Raw genomic sequence first — 22,139 nt, 5'->3', positions numbered from 1 at the left:
CGTCCTTTGGCCTTTGGGAGCTCTTTCATATATACCCCTGCCATTGTGTGTGTGTGTGTGTACGCGTCCACATGTGTATGTGTGTATAAATGTATATTATATATACATATATATTATGTATGTGTATATATATATATATGTATATATATATACACATATATATATACATATATATATATATATTTTTTTTTTGCTATAGGGCGTGTGCGCTCGCCAGAGAGAGACAGAGAGACAGAAAGTGAGAAATCACCCCCCCGGGGGGGGGGATGACCACGCCGCAATCCCTTATCACTCCATTCTCCTCTTAGGATCTTAGGCACGCATGCACACGTGCCCAGCGTGAGTTTAAGCCACTGGATCCAGGACTTGAACCGCCGTCAACTACGTGGGAGTCCAGTGACATATACGCTAACTGCTGGTCCCAATATATTCATTTTTTAATTACCCGTTCTCTCTTCTCATCCTCCTTCCGTCCCTTCCTCCCCCCTCTCTTTCTTTGTTATTTTAATGTAAGAAAGCTACTTGAGCTTTTCAAGCTCAAATCAAGTATCTGTTATATTCTGTAAAGCTTCTGTCCACAACTTTCCTGTCCTCCTTCATGTGTACTCCTATAATATTAAAAAAAAATTACATTGGTGATCTGTGAGTACCATCTTATTATTATTCTTATTCTTTTAACAGTAATGGGGTAACTCTGTAGTGTAGCGGTTAAGCACTGCACAGAGGAAGCCAGATCTTGTATTGCTGACCAAGGTTCAAGTCCTGGCCCTGGTGGCTTGAAAAACAGACATGCCCAGAGTCCTGATTAAATGGAGAATTGAGGGGAAAAAAGGGTTATGGTGTGACCAATCCCCATTAAGAGAGTGGTGGTGTGTATACTCTTTTCCTGCCTCCTCCTCTCCATCCCTCTCTCAAGTGTATACAGATACCCTCTAGCATTAAAAATATATAAATAAGTAAATAGAGGTAAATAAAAATAAAAAGTAAAAATGTGAACCTTGTCTACTTGTGCAGATTCTAATCCTGTTTTACTCTCCAATTGTCCTGTATCTCTTGGGTAAATAAATACTCAGGAGTAGAATTCCTGGGTCATATCACATGTCTAGTAATTTTAGATTAGATGGTAGACAGTGTATTAAATTACTGATTGCTTGATTCTATTTTTTTTCTTTAAAAAGTGTTAAAGTCCGTTTTGGGTGGTGGTGAAGTTACTTGGAGATCTTTTTGATGCTTTTGAGCCTTATTTGTATGCTTTTTAAAGCTAGATTTAACCTTTACTTTAGACTAGCTTAATACTTTTGAGGTCTCTACTGAATATCCTGGTTCTTTAACATGATATCTCCATTCTGGCTAGTCAGAACTGTAATGTCTGCCAGCCTGTGTGATTTGGGTAGCCAGAAACCCTAGTAATTATTCTTTGCCTGGACTTGCATGCTGTCTCCATAGCTTAGTATTCAGTAAAAAGCAGGGGAACCCCTGTACGTTTCTAGAGTATGTTCTTTGAATAACTTCTACCTCTCTGTTACTGTGCTCCACAAATAACTGATTCTGCTTCCCTGAATTTGAATCTTTTTTTTTCTTACTTAGCAAGCGTGCAGTTCTCTGCTTGGATTCTCCTATTCTATGAGGTAGTCAAGATAGTGGCTTCTGCCAGAAAACCTTGCTTGACTCCCTGCACTAGTGATAACAGTCATGTACTGCAATCTGTCTGATGTTTGAATATGGTTGTTTCTTATATTTTTGTCAAATTTTCTTGTTTTTGAAGGGCTATTCTTAGATGTACGTCACTCATTCATAGAATAATAAACCACCCACCCATCAGTTAGGTTGAACAATTTTCAGTCTTTATCCTCCAGAGTATATTTAAGCAGATACAGGATATCATTTTATTTCATCCAGAAATGTTTTCATTACTATAGACTATAGGCATGTTAGTAAACAATTGCATTATCTGCAAATAATAAAATGTGAGAAACAGAATTGGGGAAAGGGAACCTCTCTAAGCCTTTGCCTAACTATTGGGTCGTCGGAAAGTCATGACATATTTTCCTGTGTTTTTCTATACAAAACTGTGTCATGACTTTTCCAACAACCAAATATTTTTGGAGAACTAAAGCCTCTTATGTTGGAAGTTCACAAGAACTCAGATTGCCAGAACTCCCTAGATCAAGGTTAGCACATTCTGGAATCATTTTAAGATTTGAAAGTCTAGAATAGGATTCATCCTCTTTATTATGATCAGATATTTATTGTAGGGGCCATCCTCTTTATTATGATCAGATATTTGTTATAGGGGCCAGCAGATGTGATGTGGAGGTTAAAAGAGCTACATCCCAGATGACTAACTGCACAGTTGAAGTCTCAGACTCAACAGCTTGAAAACATGCCGGGTGCATGTGCATGTATACCACAAATCTTGAGAGGACAGTGAAGAAGAGATTGTGGTGTGACCATCCCTCCATAGGAGGGGTTTTTCATTCCCATTCCCTAGCAAGTGCACACACTCTATAGCAAAAACCAATACTTACTGTATACCTACTATCATTTGTAAAACCATAGCTATATACTAGTGCTAAAGATGTATATAAGATCTAATAAATAAAGTTAATGGTAAATGTAAAGTGACAAATGCCAAGTGAATCAACGTTATGAAAAGTAATAATAGTATTTCAGGGAAAGTGCTAAGTTGTCCTAAGTTTGTATATAAGGAGACGTAAGCTATATACTTGGAAGAAAAGATAAGCCTTAGATTAAATTGTTAATAATTTAATTATAGTTAACATAATATGTAAATATAATATGTTAATTATATAGCAAAGAAAAATGCTGCATACTTAGCTACATTCTTTTCTTTTTCAAGTTTATTTCTTTCTTTCATGAGAGAGAGAAAGATAAGCACTCTCAGTAGGGTCTAATGCTATAATTCTTTTCTCCTTATTTACCAGCTTTTCAGGATCACAGGCACATGCACATGCCTGTCCTATACAGGACTTCTTGAGAGCATTGTGTTGCTGACGTGTCCCCATGGCTAAGCCCATACTCTCGAAATTCCTGATCCTCTCTTTTTGGCTCTCTGAGTAGCACCATGGCGGTTGGCAAGAATAAGTGCCTTACAAAAGGTGGCAAAAGGGAACCAAGAAGAAAGTGGTTGATCCATTTTCTTAAAAAGATTGGTATGATGTGAAAGCACTTGCTATGTTCAACATAAGAAATGTTGGGAAAATACTAGTTACCAGAATTCAAGGGACCAAAATTGTATCTGCCGGCCTTAAAGGCTGTGTGTTTTAAGTGAGCCTTACAGATCTGCAGAATAACAAGTCGCATTTAGGAAATTCAAGCTAATAACTGAGGATGTTCAGGGCAATAACCGCCTAACTTCCATGGCATGGATCTCACCCGTGGCAAAATGTGTTCCATGGTCAAAAGACGGCAGACCATGATTGAAGCTTATTTCAGTGTGAAGACTACTGATAGTTATTTGCTTCATCTCTTCTGTGTTAGGTTTACTAGAAAACGCAACATGGGACCAGCAGTTGGCGTCATGGCTACGTTGCTGGACTCCCATGTAGTCTACTGCTGTTCAAGTCCTGGACCTGGCAGCTTAAACTCATGCCAGGCGCATGTGCATGCGTGCCCAAGATACCGAGAGGAAAGTGAAAGAGAAGGGATTGTGGCGTGGCCATCCTCCCTAGGTGTGTGTGTGCGTGTGTGTGTGTGTGATTTCTCGCTTTCTGTCTTTCTGGTGAGTGCACATGGCCCATAGCAAAAACCTCTCAAAAAAAAAAAAAAAAGGCAACAATCAGATATGTAAGATTTCTTATGCCCAGCATCAGCAGGTCTGCCAAATCCAGAAGATGATGATGGGAATCATGACCCAGGAAGTATAGACAAATGACTTGAAAGAAGTGGTCAATAAACTGATTTCCAGACAGCATTGGAAAAATCATAGAAAAGGCTTGCCAGTCCATCTACCTTCTGCTTGATGTCTTTGTCAGAAAAGTCAAAATGCTGAAGAAGCCCAAGTTTGAATTGGGAAAACTCATGGAGCTTCATGGTGAAGGTAGTAGCTCTGGAAAAGTTGCTGGGGATGAGACAGGCACCAAAGTTGAACGAGCTGATGGATATGAACCACCACTCCAAGAATCTGTTTAAAGTTCAGACATTTTTATAGTGAGAAATAAAAAACTTTTGTGACATTTTCCATCTGAACATTCTTTTTAAATTACCTGAAAGCTTGGTGAATCAGATACTTTGATAATGAAGTTTAAAAAGAAATTCTTGATCCTCTACACCAAATTCCATTAGATCATCTGCCACCTTATTTCATTTTATTTTAGTTGGTACTTACAGTATTTGCGGTCTCCCTTCCCAAAAGAATTTGCTCAAATAAATGCCTGCTGAATTTAATCATGTGTTGACAGTTTCTTTATCACCTTGTCTAGTACTCCAAAGTATACTTGACATACATTAGCAACAATCTTATTTTTCTTGTAAGATTTCTCTGAAAATATTGTACATTTTAGAGTTCTGTGATTTGATTTTTGGCTTTTATCAATTTAATAGGAAATTACTTCTTTTTAAGGCCGTGAGACATTTGACTAGTAATTGATATATTTTGAAGCATTTATTTTTTGTTGTCCTCTAGAGGCCATTTACTGACATGAATGCCTTGTCATTCACTGGAATGGAAAGCTGGGAAACTTTACCTTTAGTTTATGCAAAATGCATTAGTAAAGCAAAATTCTCAAATGGTCTTAGTTTAATGTTTTCTACCAAAATATTTTTTTTGGACTTGATAGTTCTACCTTAAAAAAACACAGCGGTTTAGAGATGTGGAGAAGAATATGGCATGTGGAGTCAGACCTGGGTTGCTCTTTTGGCTCTACTTTTTATTAGCTAGGACTTTGGAAAAGCCACTTTCTTAGTTATTTTTTGTGTATCTATAAAATGAGAAAAAAATAGTTATGTATAGATTTTTATAAGTTGTAACTGGCATTACAGTTGTGTTTTGAATTGGTAAACATAATCTACTTCTGCTGGATATTTAAGACAATTTATGTGTTGTCAGGAAAGGGAATTCTACCACATCAAATATGCAGGTTTAGAGTGAACTAGAATTTGAAGAATGACAAAAACCTTAAGAAGTTGCCAAAAAAGACAGGTGTTCTTGTTCAAAAGCATGTCTCAAGTGGAGTCATGAATCAAATGTAAGAAATTACAGACTTGACTGTTATTGGAAACTTTGGCAAAGTTTGCAATTAGTTAATATTTGAAAATTTCAAGTGTTTACAAAGATAGCTTCTTTAATGTAGTGATGAAGTCATAATTACTTACCATTGTTTACTTACTTAAATTATCATTTGCTTATTTGTACTATTACTTGCTAATTTAATTGTTAATAGAGCATTAAAGCTTGTTACATGTAATATACATGTAAAAATAAAATTTTAAAGTGACATTTTTCTAAAACATTCTGTAGAGAAATAGATTCAATGTTCAAGTGGTAAGGAGTACCTAGTCTCTAAATATGTTCTACTTCACAAAGTTGATTTTAAGAAATCCCGCCTATGGGACCAGCAGGTGGCATAATGGTTATGTCTTTGGACTCTCACATAGTAAAACACAGTTCGAATCCTGGACCTGGCGGCTTAAAACTCATGCCGGGCACATGTGCATGCATGTTCAAAATCCCAATAGGAGAAAAGATTGTGGCATGGCCATCTCCCTAAGACATGATTTCTCACTTTTGTTTCTCTGTCTCTGTCTTTCCAGGTAGCACATGTGCCCTACAGCAAAAATCTTTAAAAAAAAAAAAAAAAGAAAGAAAAATTGTATGTAAATTATTTCTTGTAGATTAAAAAAAGTGAAATTTTTGTTTTTCACATCTTGGATTTTTTCATTGCAGATGGCTCCCTATTTATCATGGGAATACCAATAAACCTGTTGTAAATTGAAAATACCATAAGTCTGAAATATATTTAATACACATAATCTATCGAACATCATAGCTTAGCCCAACTTGCCTTAAACCTATCTTATATTCCACCTGCTGGCCCCTTAGGTTTTCAATTTTATTGCAGTTTTCAAACAACCAAGCATTGTTTTAGTCGATTCTTAAAGTTTTTCTTTTCTCTATTTCATATATATCCACTCTTTTTTATTGTATCTTTTCTCCTGCTAGCTTAGAATTCAGTTTGCTCTTCTAGTTTTTAGTAACTTAAAGTATAAGGTTAGGTTATTGATTTAAGAAAAAAAAATTTTAGAGAGATTTTTGCTATAGGGCATGTATACTCACCAGAGAGAGAGAGAGAGACAGACAGACAGACAGAAAGCAAGAAATCACCCCTCCGGGGGGCATGGACACACTACAATCCCTTCTCCTACAGTCTCCTCTAATTCCTCTGTCTTTAAAAAAATACTTATTTATTATCATTATTTTTTCATTTGGTGAGAGAATTGGGAGAGTGTCTGAGAGAGAGAGAGAATGAGAGCAAGCCGCCAGGTCTGAGACTCAGATTGTGGTCAACCATGTGGGAGTCCAGCACCTTAACTACCATGCTACCTGTTGGCCTCTAATTAGTCTTTTGGTTTCTTCTTTGACCCACTAGTGATTTTAGACTGTATTGTTTAATTTTCAAATCTTAGTGACTCTTCTAGTTTTTCCTCTCTCTGAATTTTGGTTTATTTCATTGTGGTCAAAGTAGATACTTTGTATGATTTCAGTCTTTTAAAATTTATTGAGACTGTTTTGTGGTCTAACATATATTCTGTCTTGGATATTATTCCATGTACATTTGAGAAGAAAGTATATTCTGCTATTGGTGAGTGGAATATTCAGAATGTATATTCTAGGACTACATAGCTTATAGTGTTATTCAGGTTCTGTTTCCTTGTTGATTTTCTGTCTAGTAATTTTATCCATTATTAAAATTAGAGTATTGAAAATTTCAACTATTATTATGGAAGTTTTCTCTCTTCACTTCTATTCATTTGCTTCTTGTATTTTGGCACTGTCAAGCCTGAGTGCCTAAGACCTACAGAATACTGATAAAAAAGTCCCTAGTTGAATCTGCCATCCCAGAAGCACTCAGGAAATTAAATTAACTAGTCCTGCAGAATATAGGATTGAGGCAAAGACTAATAAACAGGGGAATTGCTTTAAAAATCTGAATAAGGAGTGGGGTTCCTATTTCCCCACCTCACATGAAACAGGAAATATACTGTATGGTTAAACCAGAGAGATTCCAAATACAGAGTGAGGAAGGGGTAGATGCTTAACGAAAGACGTAGATTAAGTGAAAGTTGTCATAATGAACAATAGTAGATCTTCAAACCTCCTTTTCTTGCTTGGTTTCAGAGGTCTCTGTTCCATGTTCAGGTATTACAGGCAGAACTGAGGGATCCCTCCTGGAGAAATTGAACCACTTTAGAAAATGTACTTGAAAGTACTAGTATTTAAAAACCTCACCCAAAAACCAGTTAGCCACTACCGTCAAGTCTACCAGTTGACTAGCCAAACCTGCACACACATAGGATTATAGTCGACTTTTTATTGTTAGCCTTTTAAGTGTGAATAGGATTTATAACCATCTTAGGAAAGTTTCCAGTGTGAAAAAGAGATACTAACCGGGAAAAAAAAAAAGGAACTTAAGGAAACTGACGACACAAGGAATGAAAACACTTCAAGGAAATGATAAATAAGAACCTCAGGCAGATACTGCCTGATGAAACAGAACAGAATGTTTTAAGGAAAAGAAGGGGGGGAAGGTGTGAGAAAATTCTTGAAATGGAAGTATAATCGTAGAAATATATTCAGTAAAATCATTGCAGTCAAAGAACTTTCCCAGGATATAGAACAAAAGAAAAAATAAGAGAAAGAAGGAAAAATGAGGGTAATATGAAGCTTACTGTCTAACCTAATAAGAATTCCAGGAAGAGGACCAGCAGTTGGCATGTTGGTTAAAGGTTCTGGATTCCCACATGGCCTACCATGGTTTGAATCCCAGACCTGGTGGCTTGCTTACTTGCTTTCTCTTTGTCTCTGTCTGGTCGAATTAAAAAATATTAATAACAAATGGAAATAATTTTTAAAAGAATTTCAGGAAGAATAACAAGAACTGGAAAACATTAATTTATTAAGGAAACAAAATGCGTAAATTTTCCAAACTTAAAGACTTACTGAGGTTGAAGAGGTTCAGCATGTGCTCAGTACAAATAGTAATACTAATTTCACATACTTGACTGAAAAGTACATCATTCTGAAATTTCAGAACTCACTACAGATTAAAAAAAAAAATCCTGGCAGCGGCTAGGTAGGTAAAAAAGATAAATAAAGTCTATGAATAAGAATGTCATTGAACTCCACAGACACACAGGAACATCTAAAAGGCATTCAAGTAAAGCTCTTAAAATACCAAGAGAAATATATTGTTTTGAGCTTTTGTTATGGAATTTGTCAGTCATACACTAGAGAGAATAACAATGAAAATTGATTTACTTGTATCAGATTCAAAAATTACCATCACTCTTTTTTCTATGCATGCATACTTTTACATTTAAAAGCAAATTCCACATGCTGTATCATTTCAACCCTAAATGCTTCAGTTTTATCTGTAAGGTAGACATTTTAAACAAAGCCACAGTGCTACTACACCTAATGAAATTTACAGTAATTAATAACATCATGTTTTCTGTGTTTCCTTTTTTTTAAAAAAAAGATTTTTGCCACTGAGCATTTTATCTGTTGATGAAAATAACCAACTCTAAAAAATTAATAATTAATGCGGTTTATTTTAAAGCAGAATATGAGTGACCTAGACCTGGAGAGGGGTCATACATGCCTTTTTCGGGGTAGGTTATAGGTGGGTTCCACAGTTTTTAGATTAGTGATTGGAAGGGAAGCTCTGTGTCCTGGGAAGAGGTTTGTAAAAGAAATGCTTAATCTATATCTCAACAAAATGGAAGTTCTGTGTCTTGGGAAGAGATAAGCAAAAGAATATACTGTAGGGACAGCAGTTAGCGTAATGGTTATGTCACTGGACTCCCATGTAGTAGGCTGCGGTTCAAGTCCCGGACCCTGCGGCTTAAACTCATGACGGGCGCATGTGCGTGTGGGCCCGCCCAAGATCCTGAGAGGAGAATGGAGGAGAAGAGATTGCGGTGTGGCCATCCCCCTTGGGGGATGATTTCTCGCTTTCTGTCTCTCTCTCTTTCTGGCGAGTTCATGTGCCCTATAGCAAAAACTTCTCCAAAAAAAAGAAAAAAGAATATACTGTAATTGGTTGAAATATACATCTCAAAGATACTATGCCAGGACAGGATGTTCTTAATGGAGAAAATGGTCTGTTAATGTTTGTGGGCTTGACTCCCCTTGGGCCCTCTGGAAAGGACTTTGGAAAAACAGGTAAAAGCAGTCAGACTTCTGTCCAGGTATCATAGAGTGTGTTCACTCATCTGAGACAGAGATAAAGAAAGCAAGAAATCACTCCCAGGGGAGATGGCCATGCTGCAGTCCCCTTTCTTCTCTTCTCTCAGGATTTGGGGTTTGCATCCACACATCCCTGGAGCATTTTTCAAGCCACTGGATCTGGGACTTGAACTGCAGAGTCACGCATATGGAATCCTGTCCCAGAACTACCTTTCCAACTCTTGGCCATTTTCCTTCTTAATAATTTTTTAAAAATTTTCTTCCATGAGCAAGAGAGACACACACAGAGAAAAATAGCACCCTCTACAGGGTCCCAGTGTTGCATTTCACTTCTAACTTTAGCAGCTCTCAGATCATGTGCTTGCCCAGGATATTCAGGGAGGTCTGCAGAGTTGAGCCAGGAACCTTTGTATGTGGGATTGCCTCCCAGAGCTTTCCGGTTTACCACTGCACCACCATCTGGTCTCCAGTTTTCTTTATTTTTACTCAAGGCTGTCATTTCATGAATTGGTTTGTTAAAATCTATTGCATTTCATAAATACGTCTTAAGTTTTCACTAGAAAGAGACTACTCTGTTAATTTTCTTTTTTTTCTTTTCTTTTTTTTTTTTTTGCCATAAGCCTTCCAACACGACTTGAATTTTAAGTTCTTGTATGTATTGCTTTGAAAAATAAGTTAACCTTGGGACCAGCAGTTAGCGTAATGACTATGTTGCTAGACTCCCATGTAGTTGACTGTGGTTCGTGTCCCGGACCCGGAGGCTTAAAACTCACGCCAGGCCCGTGTGTGTGCGTGCCCAAGAACCCGAGAGTTCGAGAACGGAGGAGAAGGGAATACGGCGTGGCCATCCCCTCCTGGGGGGTGATTTCTCACTTTCTGTCTCTCTGTCTCTGTCTGTCTGGCGAGCGCACGCGCCCTATAGCAAAAACCTCTCCAAAAAAAAAAAAAAAAGAGGAAAAAAAAGAAAAATAAGTTAACCTTAAAACATACATGGAGCACATCATAGGAAATTCACTGAAACTGTGAGATTAATGGTTTCAATGTGACTCCTCTAAATCAAGTACTCATGTTATTTTCAGGGAATGTCTGTTGAAGCAGGTGTGACTCCATCTTGGAGGATTGGCCTCCATTATAAACTGTTAAATTCTTGTGACTAGAAACTTGCTTTTTCCTTTGCCTATGAGTAAACAGAGTGATTAACACTCCTATTGTCTTTAAACCCCACTCCTCCTGATATGGAGAGACCCTGAATTCATGAATAACTCAGTGTTGATAGCTGTCTTAAGTTTTCTGCCCTCCAGCAACTTACTGCCCTTCCCTGAGCTACAAGATAACCTGGAAACCTAGAATTGATTAGTGCAGTGAATGGATTAGTCTTCCTGCTTCTCTGACTCCTCACTTTGATGCTGCATAGTGCAGGATGTGAGTCTAATCCCCACCCTGAGACCTCCCCTTCCCCAATTCCCCCATAAAAGACTCTGTCCAACCCCCAGTTGGGGCTGGAGATTTTGAGTGTTAACTCCTCTGTGCGTGCTGGCATAATAAATAGTTCTCCTAACCTCTCTGAGTGCTGCTTTCCATTCCTTGACTGTTGGTTTTCTGCAACGATATCAGTTAAACATACTGGTTGAACACAAACTTGTGTGGTTAATAAATATTAGCCAGTTTAGCCATTCAGACATAATAGGAATCAAGTATTCCAGGTCATTGCAGTAACAGTATGGTATAAAGTACCACCACACTTCTATATAAAATATAATTCAAAACTACAAAGTAAGCATAAAAGATTTCTGAACATCAAAAGAGGTTTTACAAGGATGGGAACCTTAAAAGGTATTTGGCTTACTTGATTCTTTGTTCACAGTTTTAGTAGTATTGACAAATGGATTTTCAGAGTTGTAGGTGATTGAAAAGGAGGAAATTATATCACTGCCAAGAGCAATATAGGAGAGATAGATAACTATTAAATTTTACCACAGGCATTGAGGAAATATAGTAGTCTAATGGATAGTAATCTGTTCCTGTGCTGTGTGGAGATAAAGAATTCCAAATAGCCATTCTTTTGAGGGATTCTGTATGTTAGCTTAGTTATGTTGGCAATGGCCCAGGCACTCTAGTGCAGCCATTTAATGCCAGGAATTTTTTTGCTGTCTATTACCATGTAATTTGGAAAACAGCTCTTGCATCCCTGCATCTGACCTTAATTTATATCTAAAGAATAGGAATCAAGAATTAGGTATGGTTAAGGTAAGAAGTGATGACTGGGCCTCTTGGAATGTGCACTATATGGAATTTCTATAGTTGCTCAACACAGAAAGAACCCTCAGTTATTTTAAACAAAATGTCTTTTGGTTCTCTTGAGAATTCACTTTTATCTTAAGTGTTTTTTTCCTCTTTTCTCTGCTTGATCTCTCCAGTTTTCCTCCATTTCTATCTTGTCAGGATTCAGGGCACTAGTGCACATGTGCCTGGTGTGTTTTTCAAGCAGCAAGGCTGAGATTCAAACCATGGTCATCTATGTGGGATCCAGCTCCCTATGCACAGGGTTTAACTGCTGCACTATGGGGAATCATCCCCCTTTTTATTCTTCACTTGAGAATCTAAAGGATGAACACCTAATATGCTAACCACAGAATCGAGGTGAATTCAGTATCTTTCTCTTAACCCTATGTCATTTCTTTTAGAGGAAGTCCACAAATGAAGGGGATACCTCATTTTAAGGAAGAACAGTGTGCTCCAGCATTAAATTTAGAGATGAAGAAAATACTGGATTTGCAAGCACCCATCATGAGGTACAGTGCTTCGGTTAAATTATCATTACGTAATGATAGTAGACAATTTAGTTTCTTAAATCACATGACCACCAGGAAAACTAATTTCATTTCTCTTCATTGAAAATAACTTTGGCTCTAGAAATGCTTTATCAAACCTAATAAGGCTTTTGAAGCTCTACCAATGGCATGTCATTATACTTAAACTATTATAGTAAAGCCAATAGATGGAGTATGCCAACTATAATTTTATTTTCAACTTTACGATTTTTTAAAATGATCGAAAAGTTGTTAGCTTGACTAAATGATAGAACATAGTATGTGTCCTGAGAAATACTGACAGAAGCACTTAAGTTGAGAAAAAGAAAAAAATGTGTCTTTGTTTCCAAAACCTTGATATGTTCCTGGGAAGTATATGTATACTTGGGAGAAAGTTAAACTTTCTGATCCAAGTGTGGATAAAGGTTTTGTGAGAAGGTGGCCAGAAATACCAAAAATCTACTTTAGACAACTTGGTACAAAAAATAAGTGGTCTTACTAATAATTTGGCTTTCTTTCCTAAATTACTTCACTGTTAAAATTTTAGTTGTCACTTAATTTAGCTGCATATGTTTCCATTGTATAGATGTAAGATAATTTATTGGGACCAGCAGTTGGCATAATGGCTATGTCACTGGACTCCCATGTAGTTGACCATGGTTTGAGTCCCAGACCCGGTGGCTTAAACTCACGCTGGGCCCATCCCAAGAGGAGAATGGAGAAGGGATTGTGGTGTGGCCATCCCCCCGGGGAGTGATTTCTCACTTTCTATCTCTCTATCTCTATCTTTCTGACGAATGCATGCACCCTATAGCAAAAACCTCTCAAAAAAAGAAAAGAGAAAATTTATTTAAACAAATAGGCTGTTGTAAAAACAATAAGTAGATTCTTTATTAAAAAAAAAAAAAAACTTTCCAGATAATGTTGTGGGGTAAATAAAAACAAGATGTGCATAATAACGCTACTGTCCATTTTTAACCATGAGAAGTTGGTATTATTGGGTTATCAGGAAAGTCATAATGCATTTTTGCATAGAAAAAATACATCATGACTTCCAACAACCCAGTAGAATATGTTTTGTTCTGGAAGACTACAGAAGAGCCTTGGGTGAGGTGCAGCCACAGTGGTACAGGGGAGTAGAGCTCTTTAGGTAGTTGGACACATGATGTGACTCTGAAGCCATATCCAAGGCCTAGAACTGGAAGCCTGGGGTAGGGAATCGTGGTATGCTGAGACCCTATCAAAGACGTCTTGGTGTGTATGTCTCTCTCGTGAGATTAAAAATAAATAAATAAACCTTAAAAAAAAATAAGAGTTGCGAGTGAGAACTGAGTGGCTGGGGGAGTGATTTTGGGAAAAGACTTTAAATATTGAACTGTATGAGGGACAGAAGGTGGTGTAGTGGTTAAGGTGCTAAACTCCCACTTAGCCGACTGTGGTTCAAGCCCCAGGCCCCAAAGCTTGAAAATCATGCCAGACCTATGTGTGTGTATGCCCCAAATCCCGGGAGGAGAATGGAGGAGAAATGATTGCAATGTGGTGATTTCTCACTTTGCTTCTCACTGTCTGGTTCCTGTCCAGCGAGTGCATGCACCCAATGTCAAAAACCTTAAAAAAAAAATTATTTTTTGAACTATCCAAATTAATTTCTATTTTCAAAATAATTCTAAAAAAAAATAAAATAAAATCCTTGCATAAGAAAACAGAAATTATATATTTTTAAGGAATGAATTTATATAGCTTAATTTATTTTTAAATTTGACCCCAATGAGAGAGAGAAAGACAAAGTGAGAAAGCAAGCCCCCAGGTCTGGGACTCAAGCTGCAGTTGGCCATGTGGGAGTCTGTGGAGGGTGGCATTCTGAGAAAACATGGTGTGACTTTAGATACATGCAGAAACACAGGTTTGTCAGCTTCTTTAGCAATGGCTATGAGCGTTTACATAAGAAAACACTATCTGCCTGTTGTTGTCAGTTATTTTTCGTTTTTGTCAATACCCACCTGATAACTGCAGGGCTGTAGCTAAAGGAAGCTACATGTGTGTGTATGTGTGTTTCGGATTTTGTCCCCAAAAGATCAGAGAAATTACTTAGCGCCAGTCCTTTTCACAACTTCAAGTGATTTACATCCTATAGCAACTGGCTTTACATTCCATTTCTTCTTCCCCCATTTTCTGCCCATTAAAAGAATTAACCTGAGGCCAGTTCTGGGTCACAGCTTCTTCATCATTGCTTTTCTGTACTTATGTGTCTTTGTGTGTTTGTTATTGCATTTATTTCTAATCCACAGCCTTACTCACTTAAAAATCTGCCGGGGGTCCAGCCTCGGCGTGGGTGGGTTATCTTGATGGAGGCGGCGAAGGTGAACAGAAGACAGAGGCCTCGATGCCTTTCATGCACGTCCTATGCCGGACACCCCTCAGAGATCGCTCTCTGAGGAATGACAACTGCTAGGAATCATCGTGTGTTTTTATTGAAAACGTGTTACATGCAAGTAAATGGGAGAGGGACTACGTGTTTCAATTATCAGCTCATAAGAGTTTTAACAATAGAGAACATAGATTCTATTTAGGATTGGATTAAGGGTGGGTCTAGTGCAGTTCCGCAATTGTAGGTGGGTCTCCATGGAATGCAGTTTCGGGAAAGCTGTTCCGGTAAGCAGAGATGATTATCAGCTGATGTGGCGTAGCAGCCATCTTGTGATTACTGGGAATGGTGCTGAGAAAAGAAAGTCTTAAGTATAGATATTAGTTCTTATGGATCTTAATAAAGAATGGTACTTATATAGTTTTGTAGGGATCTAAAACTTAATTTGAGGAATCCTAATATATTTATCTATTTTACTTGGTGAGGGTGGGTGTGTCCTGGGCAGTTTTGGCCTAATCCTATTTTAGGTAAAGAAAGGATTAAGTTTACCTTAAATGTATTTTGAAGGGCCTTCCAAAGGTCAAGATTATTTCTACCTAGAAAGAACTTCAGCCCACCCTCTATTGTGACCATGGAGATAAAGCATTTTTATTAATAGTAAGTGATCAGAGCAAATGGGAGCGGTTGGGGGACTTCCTGGAACATTTTATCGTATACTCAGGATGTATAAGAGAGCTATGTAAGTCTTTTACAGTAGTATATTGGGGAGTCAGAGGGGGGTTGCTTCCCAGCAAGGCTGCCACAGTTTCTGGAGCAAAATCCTCGGGGGTGGGGGGAGCGCACAGTAGCGGCCTTGCCAACGTACTGAACCAACCGGAAGCTGGGGGAGGTGCTCAGACAGATCCTGGGGCCCTACCGGGTTGGACTCCTCCAAAAAACATATTCAGCTAAGCAAGCCGCCCAGGTCTGGGACTTGAGCCACTGTCGGCCATGTGGAAGTCCATCACCCTCAACCACCACGCCATCTCCTGTCCCCCAGATGCTAGATTTTAATCTAAAGATTAAGGTGGTTGGAAATTGCTACATTTTTTTCTCTCAAAACTCCAATAAAATAATTGAATTTCAGAGCAGTGTTATTAACACTTGTGATACATATTTGACCTTTGGTTAGATATTTCTGATAGATTTTGAATTGCGTGAGAAGACATGAAACGGAGGCTTTATAGTCATTTTATTTTCCCTTTTCATCACTACAAATAATGTAAGTCAAAGTTAGGTATAATGGTTATATTATTGCTTATAGAAGTGAAAGTATTGTCATAATATCTTAATCTGTTGTTGCATTGCTACAAAAATACCTAAGACTAGGTTATTTATAAAGTCATAGAGGTTTATTCAATTCATGATTTGAAGTGCCAAGATCTACTGGCCAATTGGTGAGTCAGCAACACAGTGGAGTGCAGGATGTTGAGCAAAGCAGTTGTTTGTAAGTTTCTCCCTGTTCCATTCTCTTTTTTCCGCTTATAAATCTACCAGAACTCAATCATAAGAGGCCTGATGACCTTATCACATCCAGAGGTCCCACCCTGAGACAGGATGAAGGGATTAAGTTTTCATTTAACACCTTTACAGTACATTCCAATCCTAGCACATGGCTTTTAGAGAGACATCCAAACCACAGCATGTATTTTATTTTATTGGTTTTTTAGTTTTTACTATAGGATATGTACACTTGCCAGAGAGAGAGAGAACCTGAGAAATCCCCCTCTGGAATAATTTCACTTCTCCATTCTCTTCTTGAGATTTTCGGCACTGATGCTCACTTACCTGGTGTGATTTTTCAAACTGCCTCGTCCAAGACTTGAATCACAAAGTTGTGAGGACAGAAGTCTGACTGCTTTTTCCTATTTCTAAAGTCCTTTCCAGAGGGCCTGAAGGGAGTCACACCAACAAACAATAATAGACCATTTTAACATATTGAAAACAGAATCCTCCCTCTATCCTGCCCCTGACATAGTAGGTATATTAAGCCTCCTTATCTCTGTTAAAGCACATTCTTTTCTGATCTCAGAGCCCTTCCTTTCCAGTCACTACCCTAAAAACTGTAAAACCCACCTAATAACCTACAAGGCCCCACTTCCACATGTCCCACTTTTCTTGGCCAGACAAATGGAAAAACCCTTCACTAAATTTCAAACGTTGTCTTTTGCTCTCAATTTCAAATAAAAGGGACCTCTGTACCTGATCACTCCAAGAAAGGCAGCTTTTGCCTCCTCTCTGGGCCTGAGTCGTTCATATTTGTGCTTAGAAATAAACCACACTAATTATTATTTTTGCAGAGTTGTTCCATTTGCTGGTCTCTGAAGAAAAGGAATTGTGGTGTTGCCATCCCCCCCACCCCTGGTATTGATTTCTCATGGTCTCGGTCTCTCTCTCTCTCTATCTCCAGCAAATGTACATGCCTTATGGCAAAAACCTTAAAAAACAAAATAAGATGAACAAAATAAACTCATAGGTATTCTGTTTCTAACTTTCAAATACTGCAGTATATTTCATCTCTTCCTTCATCCTGGGCTCTTAGGAAAGCCCTATGTAGTATGTAATGTTTAATATTAGTTAAGTATGAAGTATATTTGCATTTTTGAAAATTGAGTACTCATGAATTATAAAATCCTCTAAAAATAATTGTTTAGTCATAAATTCTGTTCTACTTCCATATACTATACATGGTAATATATGATACGGCTGGGAACCAGCAGTTAGCGTAATGGCTATGTCGTTGGACTCCCATGTAATCTACCGCGGTTCACATCCCGGACCCAATGGCTTAAACTCACGCCAGGCACGTGTGCGTGCGTGCCCAAGATCCCAAGAGGAGAATGGAGGAGAAGGGATTGCGGCATGGCCATCCCCTCTGGGGGGTGATTTCTCGCTTTCCATCTCTCTGTCTCTCTCTGTCTTTCTGGCGAACGTACGCGCCCAATAAGAAAACCTCTCCAAAAAAAGAAAAAAATATATATGATATGGCCAAGCATATTGCTTTATAATTGTATTAAGTGTTTTAGAATTCAGTCAAGATTCTAAATTTGAAATGCACACATGCACTAACACATATACACATATCTGGGACACTAAATCCCATTAAGCCCATTAAGCCAGTGATTGCATAGGCTCTCTGAAGATATAATTTAGCTTGTATCTATGCATTTTTTCTTTGTACTTATAACCGAGGGTGATACTTTAAATGTTTAAGAATCAGTACAACTTGGAAAGGTATAATTAGTTATTGGTATAGGGTCCTGACATTTCCCTGGTATGTCAAGAGTTAATCCTTTGGTTGCTAGGTTTTTGTAAGGGGAAATCAGTGGTGGGCAGACACTTGGGTGGCTTGGGGCAAAGTGTATTTATCAACCTTTATGGAAATATTCAGTACTTTACCAAAAGACATTCGCCTTTGCTTTAGCTAGTTTACTTTCAGTTAAGTGAGGAGAGGGATATATATCTTTTTTTTTTTTCTCTAGACAGTATTATGTTTATCACAGTTTTGTTTTTCTTTTTGTTTTAAGGGTTTTGCCATAGGGTGTGTGTACTTCCCAGAGAGAGACAGAGACAATGAAAGGGAAAATGAGAAATCACCCCCTGAGAGGATGGGATCCCTTCTCCTCTATTCACCTTCTGGAATTTTGGACACACATATACTTGCGTCCGGCCTGATTTTCAAGCCATCAGGCCCAGGACTCAAACTGCCATCAGCCATGTAGGAGTCCAGCACCTTAACCACCACACCACCTGCTAACCCCTATCACAGTTACTTTAAAGTCATAATCTGCTAATTTCAACAACAGGGTTGTTCATTAGTTCACTCATTTTGATGAATTTTTGTATTGACTTTGGGTAGCATTTTTCTCTTCGTTTTTTAAAATAGTAATATTGTTGATCATAATGTTACAGCGATTAAGAGCCCTGTTAAGTTTATCAGAAAATTATTGAGTTTCATCTAGTAGGCAGTTAAGTTATGGAGGATAAGTTGGTCTTGTTCCTGACTATCCTGTCCTATGTATTGATTCTTCTAAAGAGATAGGCCAAGGGAGAGAGAGAGAATATAGTTTGAAAACACCTAGGTTGACTCCTGTTGAGTGAAAATCACTGATAAACCATTGATTACTCTGCTATATTGACTGTCTTGACATCTAGTAGCAGGTCTAAAACATAAAGTTTTTATACTCTACCAATCAAAAGCTACACATAAATATCATCACTAATTATAAATTTGTAATGAAAGAATACAAAGTGCTTTAGACATTCATAGGAAAATGGAATAAAAATATTAGTTAATATTGGTGTAAAAAATTTTGAAATCCATGCATCGTTTCTTTATAATATGCAGTTTTCGTGAACATTTTGAAGATTCCTTATATATGTAATATTTTAAAAGGTAAACTTTATATAAACAGAATTTTAATAGTTATGAATGCTATAAAGTTCAAGAAATAGAGCTGAATAAAGGGACATATAGTTGTAATTTTTCAGTACTTCTGTAGTTAGGAAGAAGATAAATATTTCATTAACTTCAGTCTTTGGGGAATGACTCATTTAAGTCAGTTTTTCAAAGAATGGAATTGTTTAGAGATTAAAGCAGATCTTTTTTCCCCACTATCATAGATGAAAGTATTTCTCTTCTTGAGTACGTAAGGAAATATAACAGTATTTCATAAAGTGTATATCATACACACTTAACACTTCTCATTCATTCTTGTGTTTGAATTTTTTATAGTACTCGATACTCTTGATTGCCCTCTCTTAAATCCACGTTATTCTCTTAGCTTTCTTGATAATCAGTTTCAACTGATTTTTTTGATGATTCTTTTCTTCTCTCTACCAGTGTCTTTGCAGTCTGATTTATGGGTTCCCCTTTCCTTTGTTCTTTCCATAAACATTTAGTGCCATATATGACTAGTACTGCCCTAGGAGTTGGACAGACAAGGGCAAGCAGAGCAGGCATTTATTTTCCATTAAATAAATGTTAAATATCTTTGCAAATACCAGTAAGTGTTGAGACTATGCTACATAATTCTTTTTGTTTATTTCTGTTGTGTGAGAGAGACTGAAAGTTAGAGACAAGCACTCTCAAAGAGGTCTCATCTCACACTCCTTCCCCCAGCGTTCCCAGCCGGCATGCATGTGTGCAGCTGGCATTTACAGGTTGACATGGAAACTGAAAGTTTCTCTTCCATATGGTCTCCAACATTGTAGTTCCTCACTATTGCTGCACTGATACAGGTGGGCCTGTAATTATTGTTCAGTATTTGTCAAGAGGTGTTTTGAAGGGAGAGACTTTTTTTTATTCACCTTTGAAAATCCATCATAGAACATAACATAGCACTTGTCAAGAAGTATGGGTTCAAAAGATGTTTGCTTAATCAGTGACAATGCGAAACTCGGTGATACCTGAGATATACCAAGACATTGGGATGGAGCTATATCTATATCTTCCAGCACAGTGACCAATAATCATCTGGAGTTATTTAAGTTAATAAAAAGCAAATTCAGTCAAAAATGCAGTTCTTTAGTCACACTAGCTATATTTCAAGTGTACCATGACTGCATGTGACTAGCGGCTACCTTTATCAGTCAGTATAGATGTAGAACATTTCTGTCATTGAGTTCTGTGGGACACTATTAGAGGATTGTTACGTCCTCTAGTGCTCCAGATTGCTCAAGAACATCAGTCTTGTTGTTAAGGCAGCTTCTCTGCCTCTTTTCCTTTTTTGTCAGCTATTACTTATGCTTCCAACTTCTAATTTTCTCTTTCATTTAGTATTTCTAGTTTTTGGCCCAATTAATCATGCTTTTGACTGGCTGCCTATAGCCTATAGGGCACATACACTTACTGGAGAGGTAGAGACAGAGAGACAGAAAGCTAGAAATCACCCCCTGGGGCAGAAGGTGGTGGCTACACCACAGTCCCTTTTCCATTCTTCTCTTGGGATTTTGGGCAGGTATGCACATGAACCGGGTATGAGTTTTAAGCCACCAGTCCAGGACTCGGGCTGCAGTTGACCTCATGGGAGTCCAGTGATGTAACCATTACACTACCTGCTGGTCCCTGTAATCTTTAATTTCTTCCAGAATTTCTGGTTCCAGATGGAATTGCTTTTAGATATGGTTTTTATATTGCCAAATTACAAATAGAGATGATTTTGTAACTGGTTTCAAATATTTTTTTCCAATCTTTTTTGTACATGACTATTCTTTCAAGTGATTATATTCAATTCTAATTGTTTTCACAGTGTGCTCTTAAAAGTTAATTGAGTTTAAGTTGCTTACTTCCCTGCAGTTTGCAGTCTGTCCTGGAAGATCTCCTCGTTGCTACCTCTGATGGACTTCTTCATCTTATTCACTGGGAAGGAATGACAAATGGAAGGAAAGCCATTAATCTTTGTACAGTGCCCTTTTCAGTAGATCTGCAATCATCTAGAGGTAGTTTTACTTTCTATATGAGGTGGAACTGGTTATGTAATATTTTATATTATCCAGTAGATACTTTTTTGAGTGAACGTTGATTTTTCTTGTTTGGAATTGATTATGTTAGAGAAGGGAGAGAGAGCCATTCAGTAAGAAAAAATAGAGTTGTTAAGTCATTATTCTTGTCCTTTTAAACTATATACACAGGGTTTTCAGGCAAAATACGAGATCGTTTTTATTTCATAATGCTATTTCATGTGCTTATTGTCTTTATCAGTAGGTTCATTCCTGGGCTTTACAGATGTACACATCAGAGACATGGAATATTGTGCCACACTTGATGGCTTTGCTGTTGTATTTAATGATGGTAAAGTTGGATTTATCACACCAGTATCAAGTAGATTTACTGCAGAGGTATGTTTTTCTTTTTTATTTTGCATTTACTAATTTTACTCTTTTTTTTTATTAAATCTCTCCCCTTTTTGAGATATATATTCTATACATATACCAGATACATGTATATAGGATATATATATATATATTTGATTTTAGTGGTTAATTTTTTAATCAAACTAAACATAAATATTGTGTGGACAAAATTCTGTCAGACATTTCCTTCTCTGCTCTCTGCCTGCCAATTTCTATTATTGAAGGCAATAATTTTGCCTTATTTATTTTATTCTTTTTCCAATTATTCTTATCTCTACTACTCAGAATATTTCCTTCAACTTTTAAAACGTGTTATTTATGGTGCTAGCAGGTTGTGTGTTGGATAAGGTGCTGGATTCCTACATGGCCAACCATAGTTCAAGTCCTAGACCTGACAACTTGCTTTCTCACTTTCCCTCTCTTCCTTTGTCTCTCTGGTGAGCACATGTGACCTATAACAAATTTTAAAATAAAAAAATATTTATTTATTTATTCTGAGAGGCTGTGTATCCTCACAGGGATGGGGGATGAGCCAGAATGCCCAGTGAGTTCTGTTCATGCTATCTTTTCCTCCATTTCTATAGCCCATCAGGATTTTAGGCACACCGTACACATGCCCAGTATGTTTTTCAAGCTACAGGGG

The 22,139-nt window shown here is 37.6% G+C and overlaps 1 protein-coding gene across 1 annotated transcript in view; it reads left to right on the top strand.

Annotated features, from left to right (window-relative positions):
* The window catches only part of RIC1 (RIC1 partner of RAB6A GEF complex), a 161,385-nt gene that overhangs the window by 89,169 nt on the left and 50,077 nt on the right, over positions 1 to 22,139 (top strand). Inside the window, exons 5-7 of the mRNA XM_027773410.1 lie at positions 12,112 to 12,219; positions 20,940 to 21,082; positions 21,348 to 21,481. Of these exons, the coding sequence (XP_027629211.1) occupies positions 12,112 to 12,219; positions 20,940 to 21,082; positions 21,348 to 21,481 (385 nt within the window). The remainder of the gene's footprint in view (positions 1 to 12,111; positions 12,220 to 20,939; positions 21,083 to 21,347; positions 21,482 to 22,139) is intronic.

This window comes from Tupaia chinensis, unplaced genomic scaffold (genome assembly GCF_000334495.1).
Source record: "Tupaia chinensis unplaced genomic scaffold, TupChi_1.0 Scaffold000354_1, whole genome shotgun sequence".
NCBI classification, from domain to species: Eukaryota; Metazoa; Chordata; class Mammalia; order Scandentia; family Tupaiidae; genus Tupaia; species Tupaia belangeri.
The sequence above is the reverse complement of the archived record's forward strand: the minus strand, read 5'-3'. Positions and strand labels throughout refer to the sequence as shown.